Consider the following 27,669-nt stretch of genomic DNA (forward strand, 5'->3'; position numbering starts at 1 on the left):
ATACAATGGGCGTGTCCGATAGTTGAGTGACGTTGAAGCTGATGATTTCCTTGTGATTCCCAAGGCGCATCACCATTGGTGGCGTCTGCTTCACCACTTGCCCCCCTAGCAGCTCCCTGCCATCCACCGTGACCACCTGCAGGGGCAGCGTGGCCGGCAGCAACTGTATAGCGTGCCGGTCAACAAAGTCTTGCCCTATAAAGTCCGCATTGCTTCCCGAGTCAATGGTGAGCGGCACGTCCATGGTGATTCCATTGGGCAGCTGGAGCGATGCGGTGAGCCTCACTACTGGTTTGGGCGGGAGGGGGTCCATGGGCTGTGAAATCTCCGGGGACTTCTTCACTGACACGTCTGGCTGGGCCCCATTGCCTCTTCCTCCAGCCAGACATCGTCGTTTCCCTGCTGTGGTCCTCCTTGTTGCGTTGCTGCAGTTACCATTGCTGAGGCTGCAGTGTGCTTGTGGAGCCTCCGGGGACACTCTTTCGCCATATGCCCTGGATCCTCGCAGATGTAACACTTCCTGTTCCCTCTAGGAGGCTTTGCTTTCACTGTTGTCGGTGCTAGGGCTCTGGCTGCTGATTGAGCCCTTGCACTTCCAACCTCCATAGGTTCCACTCCTCCTCCTGGCGGAGGCGTGGATTGCGCACGCGCTGCTTCTCTGGGAAGGAAGGAGGAGCCCCTGGCTGGTTCGCGCCCTCCACGCCCCTCGTCCCTGCTCCACGGACGTTCTTCCAGCCGCACCCCCACGGCTAGCGCCCTCTGAACGATCTCCTGCGTGGTCCGGGGTCTCTCCCCCCTCGCAATTTCATCTTTAACAGAGCCGTGCAATCCCTCCCAAAACAGGTCTCTTACAGGAGCCGAATCCCTGTCCCATTCCAGAGCACTGACCAAAGCGAAAAAGCGGGCATGATACTGCCTTACGCTGGCCCTCCCTTGTTTCAGTCCATGTATCTGCTGCCGAGCAAGATCCACGTCAATGCTTGATAAGAAACACCCATCCATCGCTTTAATAAAGGCATCCGCATTTTGGAGCGCCGGATCCTTATCCCTCCACAAATTGCGCAGCCATGCTTTAGCTTCCCCATGCAAATGGGACATGATGAACCCCACTTCCTCTTGCTCATCTCTAAAATCTTTTTTCAGCAGTTCCAGTGCGCACATTACATCTGCTCTAAAGTTGGGGTACTGCTGCAGGTTCCCATCGAAGTGAGAGACCAGACCGCCTGTTCGTCTCGCCAACCCAATTCCCTCCTGTCTGGGTGTCAGTTGCCCGTGCTTCGTAAGCATGTCCAACCTGACCTGGAGATCCCTGCAGGCGGCAGCTGCCTCCTCCTCTCTCTTCCTGGATGCGAGAGCCTCGGCATTCAGTTGTGACACTGCTTTTCTGAGTTCCTCTATCTGCTGCTCAGCCGTCATGTTGTCTGCCGTTCGTGAGCTAGCTAGTAGGCACCTGCTTCTCTCCTCTCCTCGAGGCTGTAGATGCCCACAATTTTAAGAGACGGAGCTTACTGTCAGAGCTGCTTCAAGATCCTAGCTCACAGAGGATCACGCTAGCCAGCGGTCATTAAGTAAAAGTCTTTATTGAGTTACAGTTTCCATTCCCAAGCTGCTGCGTGCAACTCTACGTCTAATGGCTAGATCGGCGAAGCTCCGTCTGAGTCTCCGCCCCTTGTGCACCAACTTAATATCCTAGCCCTGCTCCACCTTTTCCTCCTGACTGCTCTCCTCTGGGTCCCTCTGCCCCCCGGGGTCTCTTCCTTCCGGGATTCTTCTGACGCCGACCCCCCGGAACTCCCTGTCTCCTTGCGCCGGGCTTTAGGACCTGGCTCCCTTTCCTGGCTGCCTACTGCGTCACTTTCCTGTGCATTTGAACTTGGCGCGCGCGCCCAACCTTCCACTTTCCGTCTGACCGTTTCTTCGCTCCCCGATGGAGGTGTGGCCACTCCTGACTCGTGCCCTCCCCCCTGTTGCGAGCTGCCAGCGCTTGATCTCTGGCGCTCCTCCTCTTCCCTGCTCTCTGGCTGTGACGCTGGTCCCGATTTCCAACTGCTCTCCTCTGAGTCCCCTCTGGCTCTATCTTCCTGGGGTGTCCCCCTAGGCTCCCCCCTTGCCCTGACCACTGGTGCTCCTTTCTGTGAATCTTCTGATTCACTGGAAAGACTCGGAGATCTCGGGTCGTCATCATCACTCATCTTTTCTTCTGCCTCCTCCCCCTCGCTCTCTGTTTCCTCCCTTGCCCTTGCCTCTGCTCCTGAACCCCTGACAACGTGTGAGTATAGGAAAAGAAATCCAGTGCACTGGTGGGAAGGGGGTGGAATCTCCTGGCAACTGAATTCTCTGCCCTCCTCTCTATTGCTCCTTCTTGCCTTTCTCTTGGTCCGGTTAGTGAGAGAGACCGTGGACCACCGCTCGACCCGAAAAGGGGGTTCTGAGCTCTATCTCTTTTTCTAAACTCTCTAGCCAGCCGCACCAATTGGGAGTCCGAATTTTCTCCGCACCCTAAATCTCGGTGAATGTAGGGGTTCCCTGACCGGGAATAGGCTCTAATGGAAAAGGAGGTGGGTTGAGCAGGGCAGGAAAAGAGGGAGCAACACGGACGAATACAATGTACGCGCGTGTTATATAGATATGCGCTAAATAATACAAGAGGCATGGCTTGCAAGTCCCTTTCAAGTTTGCGTAAAGCCACACATCTGGTATTATTTAGCGCATATCTATATAACACGCGCGTACATTGTATTCGTCCGTGTTGCTCCCTCTTTTCCTGCCCTGCTCAACCCACCTCCTTTTCCATTAGAGCCTATTCCCGGTCAGGGAACCCCTACATTCACCGAGATTTAGGGTGCGGAGAAAAGATTTGCAAGTTCTTACAGAACTTTAATGCAAATCTATCTCCGAATGGGGGACTGATACGGAAGGGGGGGCATGTCTTCTTCACCTTCTTCGCTACAATATATCCATTTATTTCCATCAGCCAAGCCCTTCCTCCGGGCGATGCCAGGTGACAGACTATGCAAACATGGACCATTGTCTTCTCAGGATGTGCTTATCTGCGCATATCTCCAGCTCTCTGCATATTCCCCCCTCCCTCCTCCATATCTCCAGCTCTCTGCATATTCCCCCCTCCCTCCTCCATATGTTAATCTGTGTAACCCAACCTCTTAATGTATTCATGATGTAACTGGGATGTATTTTGCACTGTATTCTGGGATATGGAGGGAAATTTCAAAAGTTCATGTCACCCCTTTCTCGCTGTTCAATCTCGCCTTGAACCTGTTGCGCAATAAACTTGGATCTTCTGCAGTTTGCTCCTGCTTCCGCTGAGCTCATTTTCTTCCGCATGGACCCGCGGACCTAGGCCAACGAGCTGGGTGGCAGAGTAGCCCTGCACCCAGATTTTAGCCGTAACAGGTGGAAAAGAGGGGCCTCCTCCTTCTGCAGCAACTTCCTGCAGACCCTAAAAGGGGGAGGGCTTTTTCAATCCGGGGGCCGTCTGCCACTCTGGGCAAAGGGGGACGGAGCGGCTCATGTGAGATGATAACTTTGTGCAGTCGGGTGTCTCCTCCCCCCGCGTTCTTCTCTGTCCTTCTCCCAGGGGCGCAAAGAGGCACAAACAGAGTTCAGGGGCGCATCTTCAGTCAGGCAAAGACCCCCAAGGAGGGCTTTAGGGTGCGGTTTGGGCAGATTCACAGAGGAGGAGGAGGAGGTGGTGGGTGCTCTATTCAGGTTGCAAACCGGGGCCCCTCTGACCCCCTCAAGTGGTTCCCTCGAGGGTTGGCCTAAAGCAGAGCCAGGACTCCCCACCCTGGAAAACAAGCCCTCCCCAACGCTCTCCACAAAACCCCCATTTTACACAACCAGTTTGTTCCCCTAGTGGTCAAGGTTCAGGGTGGTCCTCACCCAGAGTTTCCGCTCCCCCTTCCCGGTTTTGCACCCTTTGCTAGATAGTGCTGCACATCAGAAACACCCGCAAGGTGGGGGTGTGGAAATGCAGCAAGGAGCCAATGGAAAGCAGGGTGGGGCCTTTTTAAAGAGGAGCAGGTGTCTTCTTGAGTTTTTCCTCCCAACTCTGGATTCAGCACGGATTTCCCCAGGGGAATAGAGGATGCACAGAGGATGGGGAGAGGGGAGGTGTGGACAGGCCCCCAAACTGTGCAATTCCCTAAATAGAAGTTTTCAGAGCCCCCCCCCCATTGGAATAAGGGCAGAGATGAGACGCTCCAGCAAAAGTGAGTTTTTAATTCGTTGTGTGATCAATATCCTTATTGTTTTAAACATTGAGCAATTCCACAAAATATTAAACACTGTGCGAGGAAAGAAACTGGTCTATGGCACACGGGAAGAAAAGAACGATGAAGGGCTTGGCAAAAAGAGAAAGGAAACCAAGGAGGAGAGGGATGATCAAGCCTACGTTATGGACACGGGTTTTCACTTCCCTAAAAATACAATCTTTACAAATCTTGATTTGCTTTTGGCAACAATATCAGGATTTGGCAAATAAGAACAAGGAATTGGAGAAAGAATTCAAAAGCACAAAACATCTGTGTGGCAGGCATTCTTTTTTTCTTCTCAAAAAAGAAAAACCACCTCTGAAATCAATGCATTTTAAGCTTGTTAAATTAAAAAGAGAACCTCGGAAAGTACTTATTTCATCAGTTTGGCAAAAAGAGAGAAGGGGGCAAATTGGCACCTTTGGAGAGTCAGGGGGACGTAAGGCCTGGATCTCCGGAGAAGAGATGTGGGTTTCTAGGGGGGTCCCCCTGCTTCGGAGTGGGGTGCTGGGACAGGACAGCCGTGCCCCCTCCTCCTCCAACTGGAGCAGCGCAGAAGGAAGAGCTTGCAAGCGAGGGGCAGGAGAGCTGGGTGGGGAGGGGGTTGCCGAGGAGGAGGCGGCCCTGGGGGGTCTCTCTCTTGCCCCCCAGCCCAGCTGCCCAAACCCCCTCTTTGGTGCAGCAATGGCCCTGGGCAAGCAGGTGGAGAGGGGCAGGGAGCAGACATTCTCTGGCTGGCAAGCAAGGGCTTAAAGTGCCCCCCAGGGGAGAGGAGGGTTGGCGCACCTGCCATGGCTTTTTCTGGGGCTCCCGGGGGCTCCCCTCTCTTGCTCCCTCCCAGTTTTGGGCAAGGGCTGGGAAGGGAGGGCCGGTGCTCCCCTAGGACTGTGCAAGCCCCCCCTCGCCAAAGAGATGCAGACAGCTACAAGCAGCAGCGCCCGTCTGCACTGGGATGCAGCCAGGAAAAAGCAACCACGAGTCACAGCCACCCACAAGAAGATTTCTTTTACTATTAAAGGGGCGTGTCCTTCTGGACTCCCATTGCCTCCCCCCAAACGCAGAGGGCTCCCCCTCCCCACAGAGGTCAGAAGCGGGGAGCCCCAACCCCCCTGCCTCCTCCATGAGAAGCAGCTCCTCCTAGGGACCCTGGCAGGATGGGGCCATTGGATGTGGCAGGGGTGCCCCCCCGCCCTTGAGCCACCATAGCTGTGGCACAGCCTGCCCCTCATCCTATAGGTGAACCACACCCCTCCCTCACTCCCCATCCTGCTCTCAGGGTCTGGCCCCCCAGGACCCCTCCTGCTCCAACCATGTGGGTATGTGGGGTTTGTGATGCTGGTTGGCTGCGGGGTGGGCAGAGAGAGGCAGCAGAGAGAAGGTGATTTTTTTGGGGGGGAGGCCTGCAGGACCTCACCAGGAGGAAGGCCACTTGAGGGTGGAGCCAGAGAAAAGAAGAAGACTCCCCCAGGCCCAAAGGACAGCAGAAAGTGGCCACATTTGCTGCTTTTGTGGTGTGCATGCGCCTATGTCTTGCTCTGGGGACCACCCCCCAAAAAAACGGTCCAGAGAGGGTCCGGGCTTGGAGCGCTGGGTAGAAAGCAAAGGGGAAATGGCTGGGTTCAACTCTCAGGGGTCAGCAGCCCAGCAGGAGGAGGAAGAAATGCCCAGGGAAGGCTGAAAAAATCTGGGGGTGGGGGGCTGCTTGAGTCACAACAAAGCCACCCCCCTGGTGAGGAAGGGAAGGAAGGAATGGGACAGAGCAGCAGGGGCACCCCTTTGGACCTCCCCCCATCTGGCTCAATGTGTGACGAGGTGGAGAACGCAGACGCCACAGGGTTGGGGGGGCTTTAGGGGGGTGTCCCTTTCCGCCGAACCTCCTTCCGCGGGAGACTCTCTGCAGAGGACACACCAACGCCACGGCCATGGGGGGGGGCGTGTCAACCCCACTCCTCCAAAAACCCCAGGAGGGAAAGGAGCAAAGCAGAGCTCCTTCTGCCCCCTCCCTTCCACTGTGGCCCCTCCATTTTTCTTTTCCAGGGACCGACTGCCAAATGAGGCCCCTTCCCTTGGGGGCATCCGAGAGCAAACCCTTTGGCCTGACACAGCTGTAGGGATGCCTCTGGGGCCTGGATGCCAGGGCAGAGCGAGGGGCAAGGGGCTTTGGACGGGGCCTTTCCAATCTCTCTCGCTCCCTCCTTTCCTCCTGGAACAGTTGCCTGGGCTGTGGGGTCCCATGGCCTGCCCCCCATCCCCATGGGACAAGCCTCTGTCGTCCGCAGAGTCCCCTCCGCTCTTCCCCCAAGGAGAGAACCTCCTTTCTCCCTTGCAAGGTGGGGGGCAGGAAGATGCCCACTTTCTGCCCCCCCCATCGAGGAAGGAGCCTTTCGCTCTCTCCTTCAAGGGAGTTGTTATGGGGGACTCATGCAGGGAGACGCAGCCCTAGCAGGGCGAGGGGCTCAGGTTAGGAGGGGTGCACAGGAGGGGGTCTGCTCCCCAAGGAAGGGAGACTCTCCTCCGTGGGGACAGGAAGGCGCCCCCTGCCCCCCCCGCCCTGTCAGGGATTCTGCAGGGGGTCCGTGGCACTTCCAAGGCAGGAGCCACCTTGGGGAATGGCGGGGGCCAGGTCATGGTTCCTGCCTTCTCCCCACTGCTCCTGTGAGGCTTTTGAACCAAGGACTCCTGGGTGGGTCATTTGCAAAGGGGCACAGTGCGCAGACGCACGTGCAGAGAGCCCATCTCCCACAGAGCCACACCTCTGGTCTCACCTGCCAAGGGCCAAAGTGGGGAACTTTGGCGTCCAGGCTGACCCCGGCCCACCGGACGGACATCAGGGTGGTTTCCAAAAGGGCATGCCCGCCTCCCCCAAGCACCCCCTGTGCTCCTCCACCTGGCCAACTTTGTTCCCGGGATTGGGCTCCCCCTGGGGGTCAGAATCGGACCTGGGCTTGGTGCAGTCTGCACCCTGATGGAGCCCCTCTCTGCCCCTGGCACGCCTCGGGTGTCCAATGCCGCCGAGAGACAGGCCAGGCAGGAGCAGGCTATAGGATGGTGCAGGGCTTCTTGTCCTTGAAGGGGTTCTCAGAGGCTGGGACGCCCACCAGCAGAGGGTCGTTCCTGGCCTGCTGCTCGCAGTAATTCATGAGCTCCGAGGAGGCTTTGGAGACCTGAGTGGGGAAGAAGGAGAGAGAGGAATGAGAGCAGCAGCAGGATCAGGTCCCCCTCTCAGCCTGTGCAGATGTGCCAGGGGAAGTCCGCAGGTGGGACTCCAGCAGAAGAGAGACTGCCTGCCTGCCGGCCACGGAAAAGCGTTGCTGCCTCTGACTTTGGAGGCAGAGCCCCCCCCCCCCGCTAGTAGGAAAGGGGCTGGCGATGGGGTGGGGGGAAGGCTGCTTCAGATTACCGAAATACGAAGCACCTCACCATCATGGGCATAGCTGGGGGGGGGGCAGGTGCCCGCCCAGTCAAGGAAATAAAGAAAAATACTTAACTAAAAGTCGATATTGTGGAAATATTTTGACAGTTTTTTCTGAGCACTTGTGGTCAAAAGGAAGTAATTTGAAGCAACTGTTGTTGAGACATTTCGTTCCGAATCTGCTAGACGGAGCACAGGATGGGGATGGGGATGGGGTGTCCCGTGCCCCTGGAACATAAATCCTGGCCACGCCCATGCCCCCCATTTATTTAAGGCAGGAACTGCGTCTGGACTAATCTCCGGAGAACCAGGAGACAAGGATGGAAACACTGAAGGACAAGACGGGAGCTGTGTTTCAGCTCCATGCTTAGCAGGGGTCCCTCAATGCCCCCCGCCCCCCTCTTCCTTTCCGCCTCGTCTTCCTTTGGAGACCTTGGAAGGTGCAGCAATGGGGTTTGGGAGCCAGAGTTTTATTTCTGTCCCAAGGTCTCTTCTGGGAGCCAGACCCCAAGAGAGGCTCCCCGAGACCCCGGACAAGAGGGGTGGGCAGATACACTCAGCCCCCCATTGCCAGAGAAGCTGCGGGGGGGGGGGTCTTTGCTCTTGCATTAGGAGTGGGGTGGGTAGGTAGTCTGGACAGCCCAGGATGGCCCCTGCCCCCGGGAGAGCTTTGAGGGCCCTGTGGGGTGTGCTTGTGGGGGGGGGGTGGCCCTCCTCTTTCCTGGCGCACCTTTATCCTCTCGATCCCGGCCTCGATCCGCAGCTGCTCCACCAGCTTCCGTGCCTGGGCGATGTTGTTAGTGGTCGACATGGTCTGCCATGGGCTCTGCGAGGGGGAGAGGAGAGGAAGAGCATGTGGGGCTTCCTTCTTCCCTAGAGTGACCCACTCCCCTCCTGCTCCTGCCTCTCAGGGCGCCCAGGTGAGCAAGAGCAGCTCAGGCATCTCCAACTGTAGCAGGAGACCTCCCCACCTTCATTACACTGTAATGCACAAGCTCCACACACACACACACCCCACCATCCGGACCCTGGAGATGCCCCTTTAGAGGGACATCCCCTAAAAGCCTTCCGTAAATAAGGAAGCGCTAGCCTGACAGCTCCCCATTGAGAAAAAACCCTGCAGTTCCTTGTATATTCCCGTAACGCTCCGCATCGCCCTATCCTTATTATGAGTAGACCGTCCGCCTGAACTCTAGGTCAATCGGCGGCCGCCTCGACAAATCAGCGTTACCGAACAGCGCCCCTAGCGGCGACTACGCAGGTACTGCAGCCGGCATCCACTGCTCTCCCACTTTGACAGCTCCCTGATACAATGTTTCCGAATTAAATCGACCGTGACTGATTTAATCAAATGTTGCTACATTGTTTCTGAGGCTTTGGAATGCTTCAAACTTCAAAGCCCTTTTCTTCAGAAATTCACCTTAAATCAGCCGTACCTCGGATTCTCACCGGACCACTTTTATTCTGCTACATATTACAAGGACTATCAAAGGGGGATGGCCTGATACTAGGCAGCCATAATCCCTTAACCGAGCAGTCACATACTGTGCGGCCCTTCCAAGTTGACGTGACAACCTTGATAGCCATCGTGATGGGCTCAGACAGAAGGCTATCAGGGATACAATGAACTGCATGTTTTAGTGTATTCCGCGCAGACCCTCAGAAAGGACTGTGACCAGATTCCCCTCGGGGGGGCAGGAAACTTCGCCCTTTCCCTTTGTTCTTAAACATGACTCATGTGGGGAGGGGAGAGGAGGCTCCGGCCAGGTGTCAGGACACTCGGATTACCTGTGCAGCCCCTCCTCGACTCCTCCTATTTTTAATATAATCATGATGTAAATATGATGTAATTCTGAGGGTGTAGCTTAGGGGATTAGCAACTAATAAAAGTTAGGGTCTCCCTTTGTTCCGGGCTTCCATTTTGCTTCACTTTGTGGGCGGTGGGAGTCCTGTTGCGACAGTCTTTTCTTCAATAAAGACCAGGCCTACAGGCTGCTGATTTGCTTCCAATTTGCTCTGGTTGGTGTCTTTGTTTTGTCCAAGGGAACCCTCGGATTTTTACGGTAACACTGCTAATGTATCTTGAAACTTAAATCTTTACATTCCCTTTCTTAAAATACAGGCTATCAATCTGAAACAAATCTAGAAGGCACAATTTGCTTCAAAGGAGAATGCTATGCTATGTTTGTCATTTCTTAATCTTCCGACATGCTCTGCATTTTGTAGATTTGTACTTCTCATGCTCTGTGTTTCTGTGTTTTGGATGTTTGCTATAAGCTGTTTTGAGCACAGCTCATTGTGGGAAAATGGCATAGAATTGTAGGGTTGGAAGGGACCCCAGGGGTCATCTAGCCCAACCCTCTGCAATGCAGGAATCTTTTCACCCAATGTGGGGCTTGAACCCACAACCCTGAGATTAAGGGTCTCCTGCCCCAGCATGTAAGTGAACTCACTCACTCACTCACTCACTCAATCAATCAATCAATCGGAGGGAGGCCTCTTCCCTTTCCCCCTTTTTACGATAACATTGTTGCCCACCCCACCCCTCCCTGAAGTACAGAGACAGTGCTAAGGAGCAGTCCATGGGAACCGAGACTCAAAGCGGTTCCGCCCAGCAGGAATAAATCAAGGGAAAGGGTGGCTCTGCAGTGTCCCAGGAGAAAGCCGTGTTTGAGAAGCTTGCACAGTCAAGCTGTACAGAAAGCAATGCTGCTTTCCCCCAGGGTGTAAGAATTCTGCTCCAGACCTGCGACACCACAACCCCTCTTGGATTTGTGATAGGAATTTTATGGTCTTAGTTATATGGTAATGTTCATAGGCGTACAACCAAGCACATACCTAGATCAGCACAGGAAGACCAACCTGGAACCATTTTGATTCCTAAACTGACCAAATCTTTTCTCTGCAAGGTCAAAATGGAAAAGCCTCCCCATTGTCTTTTCCTTCACAAATCCTGTCTTAAGGGCATGTCTGTGTTTGAATAGGGTGTGAGCCTGTGACATGGCCCAGGAACTAAGTATTTATCACTACAAAAGACTGGCCAGGCTCCCCAGAAAATCCAATCAAGTAACCTGCCAGACAGGAGATAAACAAAAACAGGAGAAAAACAATATTAAAATTTCTGTAATGTAGGTGTGATATATCTGAGGGGTGGTCTTAGGCTACACCCCTTCTGTGATGTATGTATGATGTTTCTGGGGGTGGTCTTCATCTACAGGGTGGCAATTTCAAAAGTCTTTATAAGGCCTTAATAAAAAAAAATCCTTCCAGTAGCACCTTAAAGACCAACTAAGTTAGTTCTTGGTATGAGCTTTCGTGTGCATGCACACTTCTTCAGATACACTGAAACAGAAGTTATAAGGCCTTGCACACCATTTTTCTGGGTCCCTCCTCTCTCCTGCAAGTGAGGGGAGCACCCTGTTGCAACAGATCAATAAAGGCCAAGCCTACAGGCTGCTGTTTTGTTCCAAGATGGGTGACACCTGGCTTGAGAGCAGTACATGTGAAAAGGATCTAGGAGTCTTGGTTGACCACAAACTTGACATGAGCCAACAGTGTGACGCAGCAGCTTAAAAAGCCAATGCAATTCTGGGCTGCATCAATAGGAGTATAGCATCTAGATCAAGGGAAGTAATAGTGCCACTGTATTCTGATCTGGTCAGACCTCACCTGTGTCCAGTTCTGGGCACCACAGTTCAAGAGGGACACTGACAAACTGGAACGTGTCCAGAGGAGGGCAACCAAAATGGTCAAAGGCCTGGAAACGATGCCTTATGAGGAACGGCTAAGGGAGCTGGGCATGTTTAGCCTGGAGAAGAGGAGGTTAAGGGGTGATATGATAGCCATGTTCAAATATATAAAAGGATGTCATATAGAGGAGGGAGAAAGGTTGTTTTCTGCTGCTCCAGAGAAGCGGACACGGAGCAATGGATCCAAACTACAAGAAAGAAGATTCCACCTAAACATTAGGAAGAACTTCCTGACAGTAAGAGCTGTTCGACAGTGGAATTTGCTGCCAAGGAGTGTGGTGGAGTCTCCTACTTTGGAGGTCTTTAAGCAGAGGCTTGACAACCATATGTCAGGAGTGCTCTGATGGTGGTCCTCCATCGATCCCAGGGTCTGGAAATAACTGGAGGTCCAGCAGGGTTAACCAGAGGAAGCAACGCTTGATCAGGCCGGCCTTAAACAACCAGTCAAGAGATCGCGGGATCACCAGGAACAGTGCATGCGGAAGTGAGTATAAGTAGGAAACACGGGTAGTGGGTTGGGTTCTCTAAACCACAGCAACCAAAATTCTTTAAAGCTTCCTTTTCCCTTCAAATCTAAACTTTCATAAATATTATAAGCAACAGTATAAAAAAGCAAAAGAAGATCTAGGGAAAATCGAGCAATTTATAAAGAACAACGGACTGCAACGGATTTCGAAGGATAAAAAGAATCTACTAAATGGCGTCATTACATGTCAGGAAGTGGAACATGCAATAAATTCAATGCAACTTGGCAAGACACCAGGACCTGATGGTCTATCAGCGAAATATTATAAGACATTGAAAGATTGGCTTATACAACCTCTGGTAGAAATATCTAACTCAATTTTACGGGGGGGGGAGCACCTGAAACCTGGAAACAAGCTTACATTACTCTGATTCCTAAACAGGGTCAGGATAGATCCAACGTAAAAAACTACAGAACAATCTCCCTACTTAGTGTGGATTATAAAATTTTTGCAAATATACTGGCTAATAGGCTAAAAAATGTTTTATCTGAGTATATTCATAAAGACCAGGCAGGATTTCTGCCTGGAAGACATATGACAGACAATATTAGAAATGTTGTGGATATTTTGGAAAAGTTAGAAGCAAGAAAGAGTTGTAAAGCAATGTTAATGTTTATCGATGCTGAGAAAGCCTTTGACAATGTTTCTTGGAGTTTTATGTTACATAACTTAGAGAGTATGGGGATAGGTCATGATTTTATAAATGGTATTAGTGCAAACACAGAGAGCACGTGGCGTAAATTCCATAGTTTCTTTTATTCCCTACAAAATAGGCACCCTGGATCGCCTTTTTACCTAATGGGAGATATGAATGCCAGAATAGGCTCAAATGATGATAGCCTGGAAATAAAATTCCCATTATTAAGAGATCTAAAGGAAAATAGTGCCCTCTTTCTAAAGCCACCCTCACGTAGACATTCGAAAGATTGCCAAATCAACTATGCCGGATTCTGCCTGGCTTTTTTACAAATAAGTCTTGACCTCATCATTGCTAATGGGGCATCCCCCGGGGACAGAGAAAGCGAGTACACATTCATAAATACAAATGGAGCCAGCACAGTAGACTACTGTCTCACTAACAGAGAGGCCTTCAAATCAATTAAAAAATTCACCATAGATAATAGGACTGAAAGCGACCACCTACCTCTAATCATCTCCACTACTGGCCAAAATTCAATTCAGCGCTCTCACAGAACATGAGGTCATAGATAAAGCAAATTATCCAGCATTGCGTAGGAAAAAATGGACACCTGAGATAACAATTGCAGTTGAGAATAGACTGAATTCACAAACTGCAATTAAGTTAAGATCAATTATAATAAACAATCTATCAATAGACTCCTCCCTGACGGCTTACGAAAAATCTCATTGAGTCCCTGCAGGATGTGGTCTCTGTCAACATAAACTCAGCCGGCAAGCCATGCACTGCAAAAGGGCACGGTTGGTTTGACCAAGAGTGCCGCACAAAGAAGGAAGCCTTAAGGAATGCTTATTTGGCCTATAGAAGCGCTGGATTAAACTACTTACCTCCATCTTATCTCAAAATAAAAAATGAGTATAAAGCCCTTTTGGCCTCAAAAAAAGGCAGTCCAAACAAAATTCCTGGTCCCTACTATTGAATGCCTCACTAAACAATGAAACTAAACTATTTTGGCAACTGGTCTCTGACTCAATGAAAAATAGTTCTTCAGCCCCCAGCTGTGCCATTCCAGCTCAGGTTTGGGAGAATCACTTTAGAAATATATTTATGGAAAATCCAAACCTCCCTTCCAGCTTACAGGAGGATGACAGGGCAGAATTGTCACTGCTCCCTAATTGGAGGCCGGTTACTGTGGAGGAAGTCCATACATTAATTGGGAATCTGAAGAGTGGAAAGGCTCCGGGGAAAGACTTTATCCCAGCAGAGTTGATTACATCAAACCAGCACTGGTGGGTTCCGCTTCTGGCAGCACTCTTTACGGTAGTAAATAACTCGGGTAAGGTACCATATAGCTGGAAACATGCTATAGTAGTTCCAATCTTTAAGAGAGGCCACCCAATTATAGGCCAATTAGCCTGCTCTCAATAATTGGGAAGCTGTATGCCCGTTTCCTCAGTAGCAAACTGACAACTTTTCTAAATGAACATAATATACTATCTGAAGCCCAGGCAGCTTTTCGTGAGAACCATTCAAAATCAGACCACTGTCTAATGCTGTCCTTCCTAGCCGAGAAGTATACCAGGCCTCTACAGGGTAAACTCTTCGTGGCCTTTATGGATCTGAAATCAGCATTTGACTCCATCCCCAGATCCCAGCTATGGTCCAAATTAAGTCTGATTTTGCAGGACAAACGACTTCTCTTTCTCATAAAAGCCCTGTACAATGGAACCAAACTGCAGGTCCGATGCGGTCGACAGGGACAGCTATCGAACAGCATCGAGATGACTAGGGGGGTGAGACAGGGTTGTATTTTGTCCCCCACATCGTTTTGTCTATTCTTGAATGACCTAGAAGAGAACTTAATGGACCCAGATGGACACATTCCAAAAATAGAAATGAGAAGGACCCCTTTGTTGTTATATGCTGATGTTGCGGCCATCATCTCACGTTCCAGACTGGGTTTGAATTATCTGTTGAGGAAATTTTCTGATTACTGTCCTAGAAATGGTTTATCCCTTAATTATGAAAAATCTAAAATTTTAGTCTTTGAAAGAAGATTCTCCCAGTCTCAATGGGTGCTGGATGGCCATAACCTTGAACAGGTAAAATACTTCAGTTACCTAGGGCTCACATTCCATCATACAGGATCTTGGAAGCACCATTGGCAAACCTCCCTTCAAAAGGCGGAAATTACAAAGCTAGCCATACATAGATTCTTCTTCACAAAGGGCGGCAAATATGTTCCAGCAGCCTTAAGGGTTTTCAACGCAAATCCCGTTTCCCAACTCCTGTATGCAGCAAATGTCTGGCATAATGGGGACCTGCCAAAGCTAGATGGCTTTCAGGCAAAATTTCTACGATCTCTGCTGCAGGTACCCAACTGCGTCCCCAACTCTGTACTTCTGTTAGAAGCTGGTGAATGCCCAATTTCAACTAAAGCGTGGTGGGCTGCCCTAAAACATTGGCTCAGGATTTCAGTGTTTAACCTAGGGAAGGGTTTGTACCAAAACTTGACCAATGAGGAATTTGTCAGCAAATGGCAGAAAACCATGGCTAAAAAAGCCACCTCTATTGGTCTGTCTCCCCCCAACTGTATTACCTTGGTTATGAAGGCGCCCAAAAGGTTTTAAAGCAAAGATTATGGGACAATGCACACAGTGACTTGTGATCTCAATCACACGCAGTCTGTAGTCTGCTGGCAGTAGGAGTTCAATATGGGTATGTCTTTAAGTTAACATCTTACATCAAAAACCTGACGGTACCTAACTACCGAAGGCTTTTCACCAAAGCCAGACTAAATGTCTTCCCCTCTGCAGTGTTGGATGGTAGGTTGAGAGGAGTTCCCTACCAGGACAGACTTTGCTCGTGTGCTCAAGACATCGATTCCATAAATCATATTTTGTTGCACTGTGCAAAATATGAGCAGGCCAGGGCTGAACTGATACTACCCTTGCTGGTACCTTTCCCGGGAAAATCAGAGGCTCACTATGTCAGGTTCCTACTAGAAGACCGGACAAAAGCTAGAACGTTAGCAGTGGCAAAGTTTTTATCGGTAGTTGCAAGAACAAATGAGCCCTAGATTCTAAACAAAATGCTTGATTAACCTGGAGGTAGGCTGTATGAATTGTGTATTGATTTGTAATGATTTGTTGGGTCTCTGGACCGTAATAAAGATTGATTGATTGATTGATAAATGGTATTAAAGCGATCTATCAAGAACAAAAAGCTAAAATTATTGTAAATAATGTGGTTTCAGAGGAAATTAGAATTGAGAAGGGAACCAGGCAAGGGTGCCCACTGTCCCCTCTGCTGTTTATCTCAGTACTGGAGGTCTTGTTCATCTTTTCTAATCATACTTAGCAAGTCAAAGGTATCACAGTAGGTTCGAAACAATACAAATTAAAAGCCTTTGCTGATGATTTGGTTCTGACATTACAAGATCCAGACTCCAGTGCAGTTAAAGCACTGGAGCTAATACATGAGTTTGGTCAGGTAGCAGGATTTAAATTAAACAAGAGCAAGACCAAAGTAAGAGAGAAAAATCTGGATAATGAAGAAAGGAAAATATTACAAGAAAAAAACGGGCCTAGATTTTGTGAAAAAAAGTTAAATATTTGGGGGTGAACCTGTCTGGGAAAAATTTGAATCTGTATAAGGATAACTATGAGAAAATATGGAATGAAATTAAAAGAGATTTAGAGGTGTGGTCTAACTTAAAATTGTCATTAATGGGCCGGATTTCTGTGATTAAGATGAATGTGCTGCCAAATATGCTTTTTTTGTTTCAAGCCCTCCCAATTATAGACAATGTGAAATGTTTTAAAGAATGGCAAAAAGCTCTTTCTAGATTTATCTGGCAGGGGAGGAAACCCAGAATTAAATACAAATTACTTACGGATTCTAAAGAAAGAGGGGGATTCTCTCTGCCAGACTTAAAAATCTATTTTGAAGCTGCCGCACTTTGTTGGAATAAAGAATGGATGAAATTAGAAGATACAGATTTACTAGATTTGGAGGGATTTGATAATGTTTTTGGCTGGCATGCATATTTGTGGTATGATAAAGTAAAAGCCCATAAAGCATTTAAAAATCATATAATTAGGAAATTGTTGTATAATGTTTGGATAAAATACAAAGATCTTTTAGAAAGAAAGACGCCCAGATGGCTTTCACCAATGGAGGCAAAGGCCCAGAAAAAATTAAATATGGATACCAAATGGTTGAGATATTATGACTTATTAATAGAGGAAGAGGAAGGTTATAAATTAAGACCATTTGAGCAAATTAAAGATAAGCTAAACTGGCTACATTATCACCAGATTAACGAATTGTATAAATTGGATAAGAAAAATGGTTTTGCCTTGGAAAAATGTAAGTTGGAGATGGAGTTGTTAGATACTGAAGGTAAAAACTTATCTAAAATGTACAAGCTTTTGCTGGAGTGGCATACAAAAGATGAACAAGTTAAATCGGTGATGATTGGGCAAGAGATTTAGGACATAATATAATGTTTGAGGACTGGGAAAGATTGTGGAAGAAAGGAGTGAAGTTCACCGCATGTACTTTGTTAAAGGAAAATATTATGAAGATGATGTATAGATGGTATTTGACTCCTGTAAAATTAGCAAAGATGTATCGTAATTGTGATAATACATGTTGGAAATGTAAAGAAAAAGAAGGAACATTCTTTCTTTTCTTTTTTTAAATGATGTTTATTGAGAATTTTAAATTTACAAAGAAAGAAGAAAGAAAAGAGAAGGAGAAGAAGAGATAAAGAAGTAGATAAACGTAACAATTAAACAATACAGATCAATAATAACCAAAGTCAAAAAAAAGAAAAGTAACAAAACACACAATACATCTAAATCAAAAAGCCAAAAATAAACAAAAAATTTAAAAACAAATCCAATATTCCCAAATCCTTAATTTTCATTAACTTATTTCATCAACCTCCTCACACCTCCCTTTTTTGTATTCTAGTTATTAATTATCTCAGCAAATCCTTTGCATCTTTCACAATATTCTGTCATTAAATTACCTTAATCTATTTTAACCTTATCTTACCATAAAAAACCCTAAAACTTAAATCTTATTTATACCAAATTCTTTTAACCATAACATATTCTTACATAATTCTTTTTAACATTTCTGCTAAAGCCAAATAATTTCATTCCAACATTTTTCTAATACTCATTAATTTTACAATACTTTTCTAAATAAATTTTTAGAACTTTCTTCCAATCTTCATCCATCGTCTCTTCTTCCTGGTCTCGGGTTTTGTCAGTCCTTTCTATCCCATCCATCTAGTCCATCAACCTGGTGACCTTATATCCGAGGCTCTTAAGTCTTTTCTATGTCCCTTCCGCAGGTCTTCTTCATGTTTATACCCGTACTTTACTTTGTCTTCTGCTCCTTTCACTCGGGGAGACTCCAGCTTGACAATATTTTTGTCCCTTCTCGACAAGTCAGCCCCTTTTCCATAGTCAACACTGAAATCCATGTGGTATTTAAAGGCATGTTTCAAGGTCCCTCCAAAGTTAAGGGCCCCCACAACTCCGAACTCCCCCCGGCCCAAAGCCAGACTTGAAAGGTCAAAACATCCCTGCATAGGGGGGTCCATCCAGCCCCCCATCTCCAAGCCAAACAGAACTCCATCTCTCCAAATCTGACTTTTTCCAGGTTCATTAGTCAAATCCACCAACTCATGTTCCTGCTAGGCCACAGCTCCCTCCATCTCTGCCACCTGAGGTCCAGCAACAACCTCCCCCCCATCTGATCTGTCAAAGCACATTCCTGGATTAATTCCTGAGTGGGTTCTATATAGGTACCCATTGCCTGTCCAAAATTTCCAATCGCAACAGTCATCAAATCCATCTTCTCATGTAACTGTTTTGCACTTGTCTTGAAAAAGGCAAGCACCAGAGCCTCTGAGCACATTCTTAGAATCATAGAATCATAGAAGCATAGAGTTGGAAGAGACCACAAGGGCCATCGAGTCCAACCCCCTGCCAAGCAGGAAACACCATCAGAGCACTCCTGACATATGGTTGTCAAGCCTCTGCTTAAAGACCTCCAAAGTAGGAGACTCCACCACACTCCTTGGCAGCAAATTCCATTGTCGAACAGCTCTTACTGTCAGGAAGTTCTTCCTAATGTTTAGGTGGAATCTTCTTTCTTGTAGTTTGGATCCATTGCTCCGTGTCCGCTTCTCTGGAGCAGCAGAAAACAACCTCTCTCCCTCCTCTATGTGACATCCTTTTATTTATTTGAACATGGCTATCATATCACCCCTTAACCTCCTCTTCTCCAGGCTAAACATGCCCAGCTCCCTTAGCCATTCCTCATAAGGCATCGTTTCCAGGCCTTTGACCATTTTGGTTGCCCTCCTCTGGACACGTTCCAGTTTGTCAGTGTCCAGTTTGTTCAAGGTCGAAGTCTGGTCCCACGATCTTTAATCTTAACAGCTGCAAAGCTCCCCAGTTCGACTTTAATAACAGTTTCACAAGCTCCCTCTAGGGCAGGGGTCTGCAACCCGCGGCTCCGGAGCCGCATGTGGCTCTTTTACACCTTTGCCGCGGCTCCGGGGCGGATACTAGCGAGGGGAGGAGGCGCATTGTGCGCCCCAACACTCCCCACTGTGGCGGGCGCTGTACTGGCTGTGACGTCGCATGGGGCGGTGCGTGCATTAGTCCCGCCCGCCCGCTACATTGTAAGGGGCATGTACGCTGGTCACTGCATTGAAAGGGGGCATGTACGCTGGTCACTGTTTTGAAGGGTAGTGAAGAACACACACACACACACAAAAAGGTAACTTGTTAATTTAACGTTTATTTCTATGAGGAGGAGTAATTCTGAGGGGTCAAACAAAGAAATAATAAAAAAGTGACAAAAAAGTTATTTTTATAATGACGAGTTTTGCGGCTCCCAGTTTTTTTTCCCTTTGGAAATGGGTCCAAGTGGCTCTTTTTGTCTTAAAGGTTGCAGACCCCTGCTCTAGGGGAAACAATTTCTATTTGTATCCATCTTTTTTATTATTATTAAAAGCAGATCTAGCAACAAAGTTTTCCTTTTTCGGATATTTTGTCGATATTTTGTTCCTTTTAAATGCAAAAGGGAACAATGGAGTTAATATGTTTCTCTTCTTTTAACTATCTGTCAAAAACGTTTGTCCACAGTCAATGAACTTCCCCAAAACGTCTGTCCTGACACCCCGCTCCCAGGTTCAAGACAGTGGAAAATTGCCTTTCTTTACTCTCTCTTCTGCAGGTTTAAACAGTCTAAAAAAGGTTCCCCCCTCTTCTCCTGCTTCCAAGGGGGGTTCAGTAATTTTAAATGATGAACATTTAATCCTTTACACACGACTTTCTAAACTCTAGCTTGCCGTGTCTTTGCTTCAATCTATCTAAAAAAGCGGAAGGCGGACTTCCTGTTTAGACCTTCCCGCTTTTGGTGCCTAATTAAGAAATTTCATAGTCCAATTTTCCGTTCTACTCATGGGCAGTTGTTTAAAATCCAATTGTCCACAGGAAAAAGTCAGCGCTCTCCGGCAACAGCAATGCGGCTTCACTCCGTGAAAGAAGCAGTTGATTCAAAGCACCGCGCCACTCACCCCCACGTCGCTCCGGATCCCCAAAACAGGGTTTCCCCATGAGTAGGGGGGGCGCAAAGGTGCCAGCCGAATCCCATGTCCACAGGCTTCTCCCACCTGTGGTTTTTGATGGGTCTCCGCCTCGCCGTGGCGGTTCAGACCCTGTTTTCCACGGAGCGGATTCCTCCCGATCGGAGGAAATCCGCCATTGCCAGAGGTGCCAACCCGGAAGTCTGGCTTACCCTGATAGACCAGTATAGTAGATACTGTTGGACTTATGCAATAGCTGAGAAGTCCCAAGCATTTGAGAAGTACAAGGTTTTTTGCAACTGGGTAAAAACGTACTTTAACAAACCTATTAAGAACCTGTTTTCTGACCGGGGCGGGGAATTTGTTTCTGAGGTTTTTGAGAATTTCCTGGAAGCGCAGGGTAACTCATGAGTTATCTTGCCCCCGAAGTCCCTGGCAAAATGGGCTTGTTGAAGTTGTGCAGCGTGACCTGCAGGCAGGGGTTAAAACTTATTTGCACGATGCTAATCTGCCCAAAGATTTTTGGGCTGAAGCGCTTAATGCGTTTTGTTATGTTAGAAATCGCAGTTATCATTCTGGTTTATGAGAAGCTGTTTAAAAAACACCCTAATCTGAAATACCTACGTATTTGGGGTTCAGATGTAATTATGCCTTATCCCGCTAAGCAGAAATTGGGTGAGCGTAGTGTTCAGGGAAAATTAATGGGCTACCAGCAGGGGGCGTACAGAATTTACATACCAGCAACTGACAAATTTCATATTACCAGAAGCATGATACAAACTGTAAATTGGAATGGAGTTGCTGTTTTCCAAGATGCTAATGGTATAGATAATACTGAGGAAGAAGAGGAAGAAGCAACAGCAGCAGGAAATGATAGTGCTTCTGAATTAATGGAAAAAGACAAAAAGCCTGTTGAATCTGATAATTTAGAATCATAGAAGAATCATAGAATCATAGAGTTGGAAGAGACCACAAGGGCCATCGAGTCCAACCCCCTGCCAAGCAGGAAACACCATCAGAGCACTCCTGACATATGGTTGTCAAGCCTCTGCTTAAAGACCTCCAAAGTAGGAGACTCCACCACACTCCTTGGCAGCAGATTCCACTGTCGAACAGCTCTTACCGTCAGGAAGTTCTTCCTAATGTTTAGGTGGAATCTTCTTTCTTGTAGTTTGGATCCATTGCTCCGTGTCCGCTTCTCTGGAGCAGCAGAAAACAACCTTTCTCCCTCCTCTATGTGACATCCTTTTATATATTTGAACATGGCTATCATATCACCCCTTAACCTCCTCTTCTCCAGGCTAAACATGCCCAGCTCCCTTAGCCGTTCCTCATAAGGCATCGTTTCCAGGCCTTTGACCATTTTGGTTGCCCTCCTCTGGACACGTTCCAGTTTGTCAGTGTCCTTCTTGAATTGTGGTGCCCAGAACTGGACACAGTACTCCAGGTGAGGTCTGACCAGATCAGAATACAGTGGTACTATTACTTCCCTTGATCTAGATGCTATACTCCTATTGATGAGGCCCAGATTTGTTTGATGATTTAAAGTCACAGGCACCCGAGGGGAGGTTAGATTCTCTTGAGTTTTCTGACCGTGAACTTAGCCTACAGGCATCTCTTCAGTCTGACAATGATGATTTACAACCTGAAACTAGTAGTTCACTTAGTCCCATTAAGTCTGAGGAGTCTGACTCTCCTTCCGGACTGAGATGTTCAGATAGAAAGAGGCAGAAGCCACAACGGTTTGCAGATGAACATTTTAATACTGTGTATGCCAATGAGGCGGTTTTTGAGCCAAAAAGCTACAATGATATTCAGAATTTACCTAAGCACCAAGCTGCGAATTGGTATAAAGCTATGAACTCAGAGATAGCTTCTTTAAAAGAGCATAACACTTGGTCTCTTGTACAACAAACCCCAGATATGAGTTATTGATTCAAAATGGGTTTATAGAGTTAAAATGAATGACAAAAATGAAGTTGTAAGGTACAAGGCTAGATTAGTTGCTAGGGGTTTTCAACAAATTCCAGGTGAAGATTATGATTTGTGTTATTCACCAAGTGTAAAATATGAAACAGTTAAGCTTTTGTTAAAAGATGCATCACAACGTGGACATTCTGTTTATCACGTAGATATAAAAACTGCATATTTGTTTGCAGATTTAAAAGAACAAATTTTTATGCATGTTCCTGAAGGCATAGACGCCGCTGAAGGTTTGGTATGCAAATTAAATAAATCCCTTTATGGTCTGCACCAAAGTGGAAGGAATTGGCACCAAACTTTAGCAAAAGAATTGCTAGATATTGGTTTTTCACAAGGAAAGGCAGACAATTGTGTGTTTATAAAGGAAAGGGCAAACTCTGTAACAAAAATATGTGTGTATGTAGATGATGTGTTAATTTCTACAAAAACTAAACAGGAATATGAACAGGTAGTTTCACAGTTACAGAAGAAATTTGATGTGGTGGAATTAGGCATAGCTAAAAATTACTTATCCATGCAAATTGAGAAAGACAAAAATGGATCTTTCCTGGTTCATCAAACTGCAAAAATTGATGATCTAGTTGAAATGCTATGTTTAGAAAATGAAAATGGGAAGGAAACACCTATGGTATGTGGTTTCACTTTTACAGGTGAAGATAAGCCATTTCCTAACAAAACTTTGTATCGTTCTGCTATAGGCAAGCTAAATTTCATTCAAAGAATCTCAAGACCAGATATAACTTATGCTTTTCACTTTCTGGCAAAATTTGTGGAAAAGCCCACTACGCAATGTTTCTCTGCTCTTAAGAGAGTGGTAATGTACCTTAAACATACTAAACATTATAGGTTGCAGTTTACAACAAGTATTGACAAAGGTTTTGAAATTTTCTGCGATGCATCTCATGCAGTGGAACAAAATAATTGCAGGGGTGTGTCTGGTATGGTGTTTTGTTATAACAGTTGTCCATTTGAATGGAAGTCCCAGACACAAACCATTATTTGTCTCTCCACAACAGAGAGTGAATTATGTGCATGCGTTCAGGCCACTCGTGATGTAGAATGGTATCTGCAAGTTTTTGCAGACCTACAGATGCAAGTAACACTACCAGTAAAAGTTTACCTTGATTCCCAGAGTGGACTTAGAATCATAGAATCATAGAATCATAGAGTTGGAAGAGACCACAAGGGCCATCGAGTCCAACCCCCTGCCAAGCAGGAAACACCATCAGAGCACTCCTGACATATGGTTGTCAAGCCTCTGCTTAAAGACCTCCAAAGTAGGAGACTCCACCACACTCCTTGGCAGCAAATTCCACTGTCGAACAGCTCTTACTGTCAGAAGTTCTTCCTAATGTTTAGGTGGAATCTTCTTTCTTGTAGTTTGGATCCATTGCTCCGTGTCCGCTTCTCTGGAGCAACAGAAAACAACCTTTCTCCCTCCTCTATGTGACATTGTCAGGGGTTCAGGAGCAGAGGCAAGGGCAAGGGAGGAAACAGAGAGTGAGGGGGAGGAGGCAGAAGAAAAGATGAGTGATGACGACGACCCGAGATCTCCGAGTCTTTCCAGTGAATCAGAAGATTCACAGAAAGGAGCACCAGTGGTCAGGGCAAGGGGGGAGCCTAGGGGGACACCCCAGGAAGATAGAGCCAGAGGGGACTCAGAGGAGAGCAGTTGGAAATCGGGACCAGCGTCACAGCCAGAGAGCAGGGAAGAGGAGGAGCGCCAGAGATCAAGCGCTGGCAGCTCGCAACAGGGGGGAGGGCACGAGTCAGGAGTGGCCACACCTCCATCGGGGAGCGAAGAAACGGTCAGACGGAAAGTGGAAGGTTGGGCGCACGCGCCAAGTTCAAATGCACAGGAAAGTGACGCAGTAGGCAGCCAGGAAAGGGAGCCAGGTCCTAAAGCCCGGCGCAAGGAGACAGGGAGTTCCGGGGGGTCGGCGTCAGAAGAATCCCGGAAGGAAGAGACCCCGGGGGGCAGAGGGACCCAGAGGAGAGCAGTCAGGCGGAAAAGGTGGAGCAGGGCTAGGATATTAAGTTGGTGCACAAGGGGCGGAGACTCAGACGGAGCTTCGCCGATCTAGCCATTAGACGTAGAGTTGCACGCAGCAGCTTGGGAATGGAAACTGTAACTCAATAAAGACTTTTACTTAATGACCGCTGGCTAGCGTGATCCTCTGTGAGCTAGGATCTTGAAGCAGCTCTGACAGACATCCTTTTATATATTTGAACATGGCTATCATATCACCCCTTAACCTCCTCTTCTCCAGGCTAAACATGCCCAGCTCCCTTAGCCGTTCCTCATAAGGCATCGTTTCCAGGCCTTTGACCATTTTGGTTGCCCTCCTCTGGACACGTTCCAGTTTGTCAGTGTCCTTCTTGAATTGTGGTGCCCAGAACTGGACACAGTACTCCAGGTGAGGTCTGACCAGAGCAGAATACAGTGGCACTACTACTTCCCTTGATCTAGATGCTATACTCCTATTGATGCAGCCCAGTATTGCATTGGCTTTTTTAGCTGCCGCGTCACACTGTTGGCTCATGTCAAGTTTGTGGTCAACCAAGACTCCTAGATCCTTTTCACATGTACTGCTCTCAAGCCAGGTGTCACCCATCTTGTATTTGTGCCTCTCATTTTTTTTGCCCAAGTGCAATACTTTACATTTCTCCCTGTTAAAATTCATCTTGTTTGTTTTTGCCCAGTTCTCTAATCTGTCAAGGTCGTTTTGAAGTGTGATCCTGTCCTCTGGGGTGTTAGCCACCCCTCCCAGCTTGGTGTCATCTGCAAATTTGATCAGGATGCCCTTGAGTCCATCATCCAAGTCGTTGATAAAGATGTTGAATAAGACCGGGCCCAAGACAGAACCCTGTGGCACCCCACTAGTCACTCTTCTCCAGGATGAAGAGGAACCATTGATGAGCACCCTTTGGGTTTGGTCAGTCAGCCAGTTACAAATCCACTGAGTGGTAGCATAGTCAAGACCGCATTTTACCAGCTTCTTTACAAGAATATCATGGGGCACCTTGTCAAATGCCTTGCTGAAATCAAGGTAGGCTACATCCACTGCGTTCCCTTCATCTACCAGGCTTGTAATTCTGTCAAAAAACGAGATCAGGTTAGTCTGACATGATTTATTTTTCAGAAATCCATGCTGTCTATTGGTGATCACGGCATTCCTTTCTAGGTGCTCACAGACTGTTTGCTTAATGATCTGCTCCAGAATCTTCCCTGCTATTGATGTCAGACTGACTGGGCGGTAATTATTTGGGTCCTCTCTTTTCCCCTTTTTGAAAATAGGGACAACATTTGCCCTCCTCCAGTCTGCCGGGACTTCGCCTGTTCTCCAGGAATTCTCAAAGATGACTGCCAGTGGTTCTGAGATCACATCTGCCAGTTCTTTTAATACTCTTGGATGCAGTTCATCTGGCCCTGGAGACTTGAATACATCTAGACTAGCCAAATATTCTTGAACTATCTCCTTAGTTATTCTGGGCTGTGTTTGCTTTGCTGAATCACTTGCTCCAAATTCTTCAGGTCGGGCATTGTTTTCTTTATCGGAGAAGACTGAGGCAAAGAAGGCATTGAGGAGTTCAGCCCTTTCTGTGTCCCCTGTTTGCATTTCACCATCTTCTCCTCTGAGTGACCCCACTGTTTCTTTGTTCTTCCTTTTGCTACGAACATACCCATAAAAGCCTTTTTTGTTGCTTTTAACCTCTCTAGCAAGCCTGAGTTCATTCTGTGCTTTAGCTTTTCTGACTTTGTGTCTACACGTGCTGGCTATTTGTTTGAATTCCTCTTTGGTGGTTTCCCCCCTTTTCCATTTTTTGTACACATCCTTTTTTAATCTTAATTCAGTTAAAAGTTCTTTAGATAGCCACCCTGGCTTCTTTAGGCACCTTCCATGTTTCCGTCTCATTGGTATTGCCTGATGTTGTGCTTTTACTATCTCCCTCTTAACAAACTCCCAGCCATCATGAACTCCCTTTCCTTTTAGTATTGCTGTCCATGGGATCTCACCCAGCACTTCCCTAAGTTTTATGAAGTCGGCTTTCTTAAAGTCAAGAAATTGAGTCCTAGTATGCTTGGCTGCTCCTTTCCGCTGTATAGTAAACTTCAGAAGAGCATGATCACTCGCACCTAATGATCCTTCCACATCTACCCCACTAACCAGGTCATCAACATTGGTTAGGACCAGATCTAAAATGGCTGTTCCTCTTGTTGCTTCTCCCACTTTCTGGACAATGAAGTTGTCTGCAAGGCCAGTGAGGAATCTGTTTGACCTTTTGCTCTTGGCTGAGTTTGACGTCCAACAAATATCCGGGTAATTGAAGTCCCCCATTACTACTATCTCCCTTCCTTTTGGATGCTTGGACTTGCTATCCTATGTTCAGAAACCAATACGCAGCGCACTAGAGTCTTAAGGTTATGCTTAGAATTTGTAAAGAAACTAATTGCTGATGAAATGATTGTATTTCAATATGTTCCAGGTGACAATCAAATTGCGGACATTTTTACAAATGCACTTCCAAAGTTTACACATGAAAGACATGTACAAAATATGCTTTATGTTTTTGTTCCACAATGATGAACCGCAGGGGAAATGTTGAATGGTGTCTTTAAGGGGCCAGAGCAAGGGCCAGAGCAAAATAACGGGACCCAGTCTTGCAGCTGTGAAACACAGCAGATGCTGCTGAGTTGTGTTCATCAAGCTGTGTCAGCAATTGGGTCTAGTATATAAAGAGCAGCACCTAGCTCCTCTCCCATTACCCTGGGGGATGGGTTGGTGGTTGGGTCATGTTTGTTGTTGTTATCTTTAGTGTAAAAGGAGTTTTTGTTTTTGTTATTAAAACCTTGTTTAAGTTATTTTTGAGTCCCTTTTTAATGCATGGTCTCCCCAGCAAGCTCTCTGCAGCGCTACTAACCTGCAAATAGCCAACACCAGCAACTCCTCTAAGGACAACAATAGTTTCAAGGCAGAGACCAGAATGGGTTTTAAGGAAAGGTAATATAAAAGAGATTGTTGATCCTCTGCAAGCAATTCAGATGGTATTGGATACACTTGGAATTCCTGATTACTAAAGAATGACTTTAAAAATGATATTAAAAAAGCATTCTCAGGATCAGCTTTCATATTATGTAGAGTGTCATATAAATCTATATCCAGGAATTAAATATTAAATTAAATCTATATCCAGGTGTTATGCAAGGTCATGAACAGCATTTTGCGAGGAGGGTAGATACCAGACACTTGGAAGGAGGCACATATCACGATGATTCCCAAACCCGACACTGATAGATTGAATATAAAAAATTAGACCCATATCATTACTAAACAATGATTACAAATTTTTTGCAGATGTATTGGCAAATAGACTTAAAAAATAAATAAAAGGCAGAAAATTTTGTCTGCAAATGGTAAGGCTGAAACGACTGAGAATGTTAAAGATCCTATGAATTCTGACTCTGGC

The 27,669-nt window shown here is 47.1% G+C and overlaps 1 protein-coding gene across 1 annotated transcript; it reads right to left on the minus strand.

Moving 5' to 3' along the window:
- Window positions 1–6,548: 6,548 nt before the first annotated feature.
- GNG7 (G protein subunit gamma 7) lies at window positions 6,549–8,533 on the minus strand. Its single transcript, XM_081178164.1, has 2 exons — window positions 8,414–8,533; window positions 6,549–7,435 (listed from the first exon to the last, which is right to left on the minus strand). Exons 1-2 carry the CDS (start codon window positions 8,492–8,494, stop codon window positions 7,310–7,312), a joined length of 207 nt encoding a protein of 68 aa, XP_081034290.1. The 5' UTR covers window positions 8,495–8,533; the 3' UTR covers window positions 6,549–7,309.
- Between the last annotated feature and the right edge of the window lie 19,136 nt (window positions 8,534–27,669).

This window comes from Podarcis bocagei, assembly GCF_964188305.1.
Source record: "Podarcis bocagei genome assembly, chromosome: 18".
Classification (NCBI taxonomy): Eukaryota; Metazoa; Chordata; class Lepidosauria; order Squamata; family Lacertidae; genus Podarcis; species Podarcis bocagei.

What these genes read in the sequence shown, in the direction of transcription:
- GNG7 (XM_081178164.1), bottom strand. Translation starts at nt 8,494, where the DNA reads ATGTCGACCACTAACAACATCGCCCAGGCACGGAAGCTGGTGGAGCAG. An exon ending in CCGGGATCGAGAGGATAAAG is followed by an intron (nt 7,436 to 8,413) that starts GTGCGCCAGGAA and finishes TTCCCCACTCAG; the next exon opens with GTCTCCAAAGCCTCCTCGGA.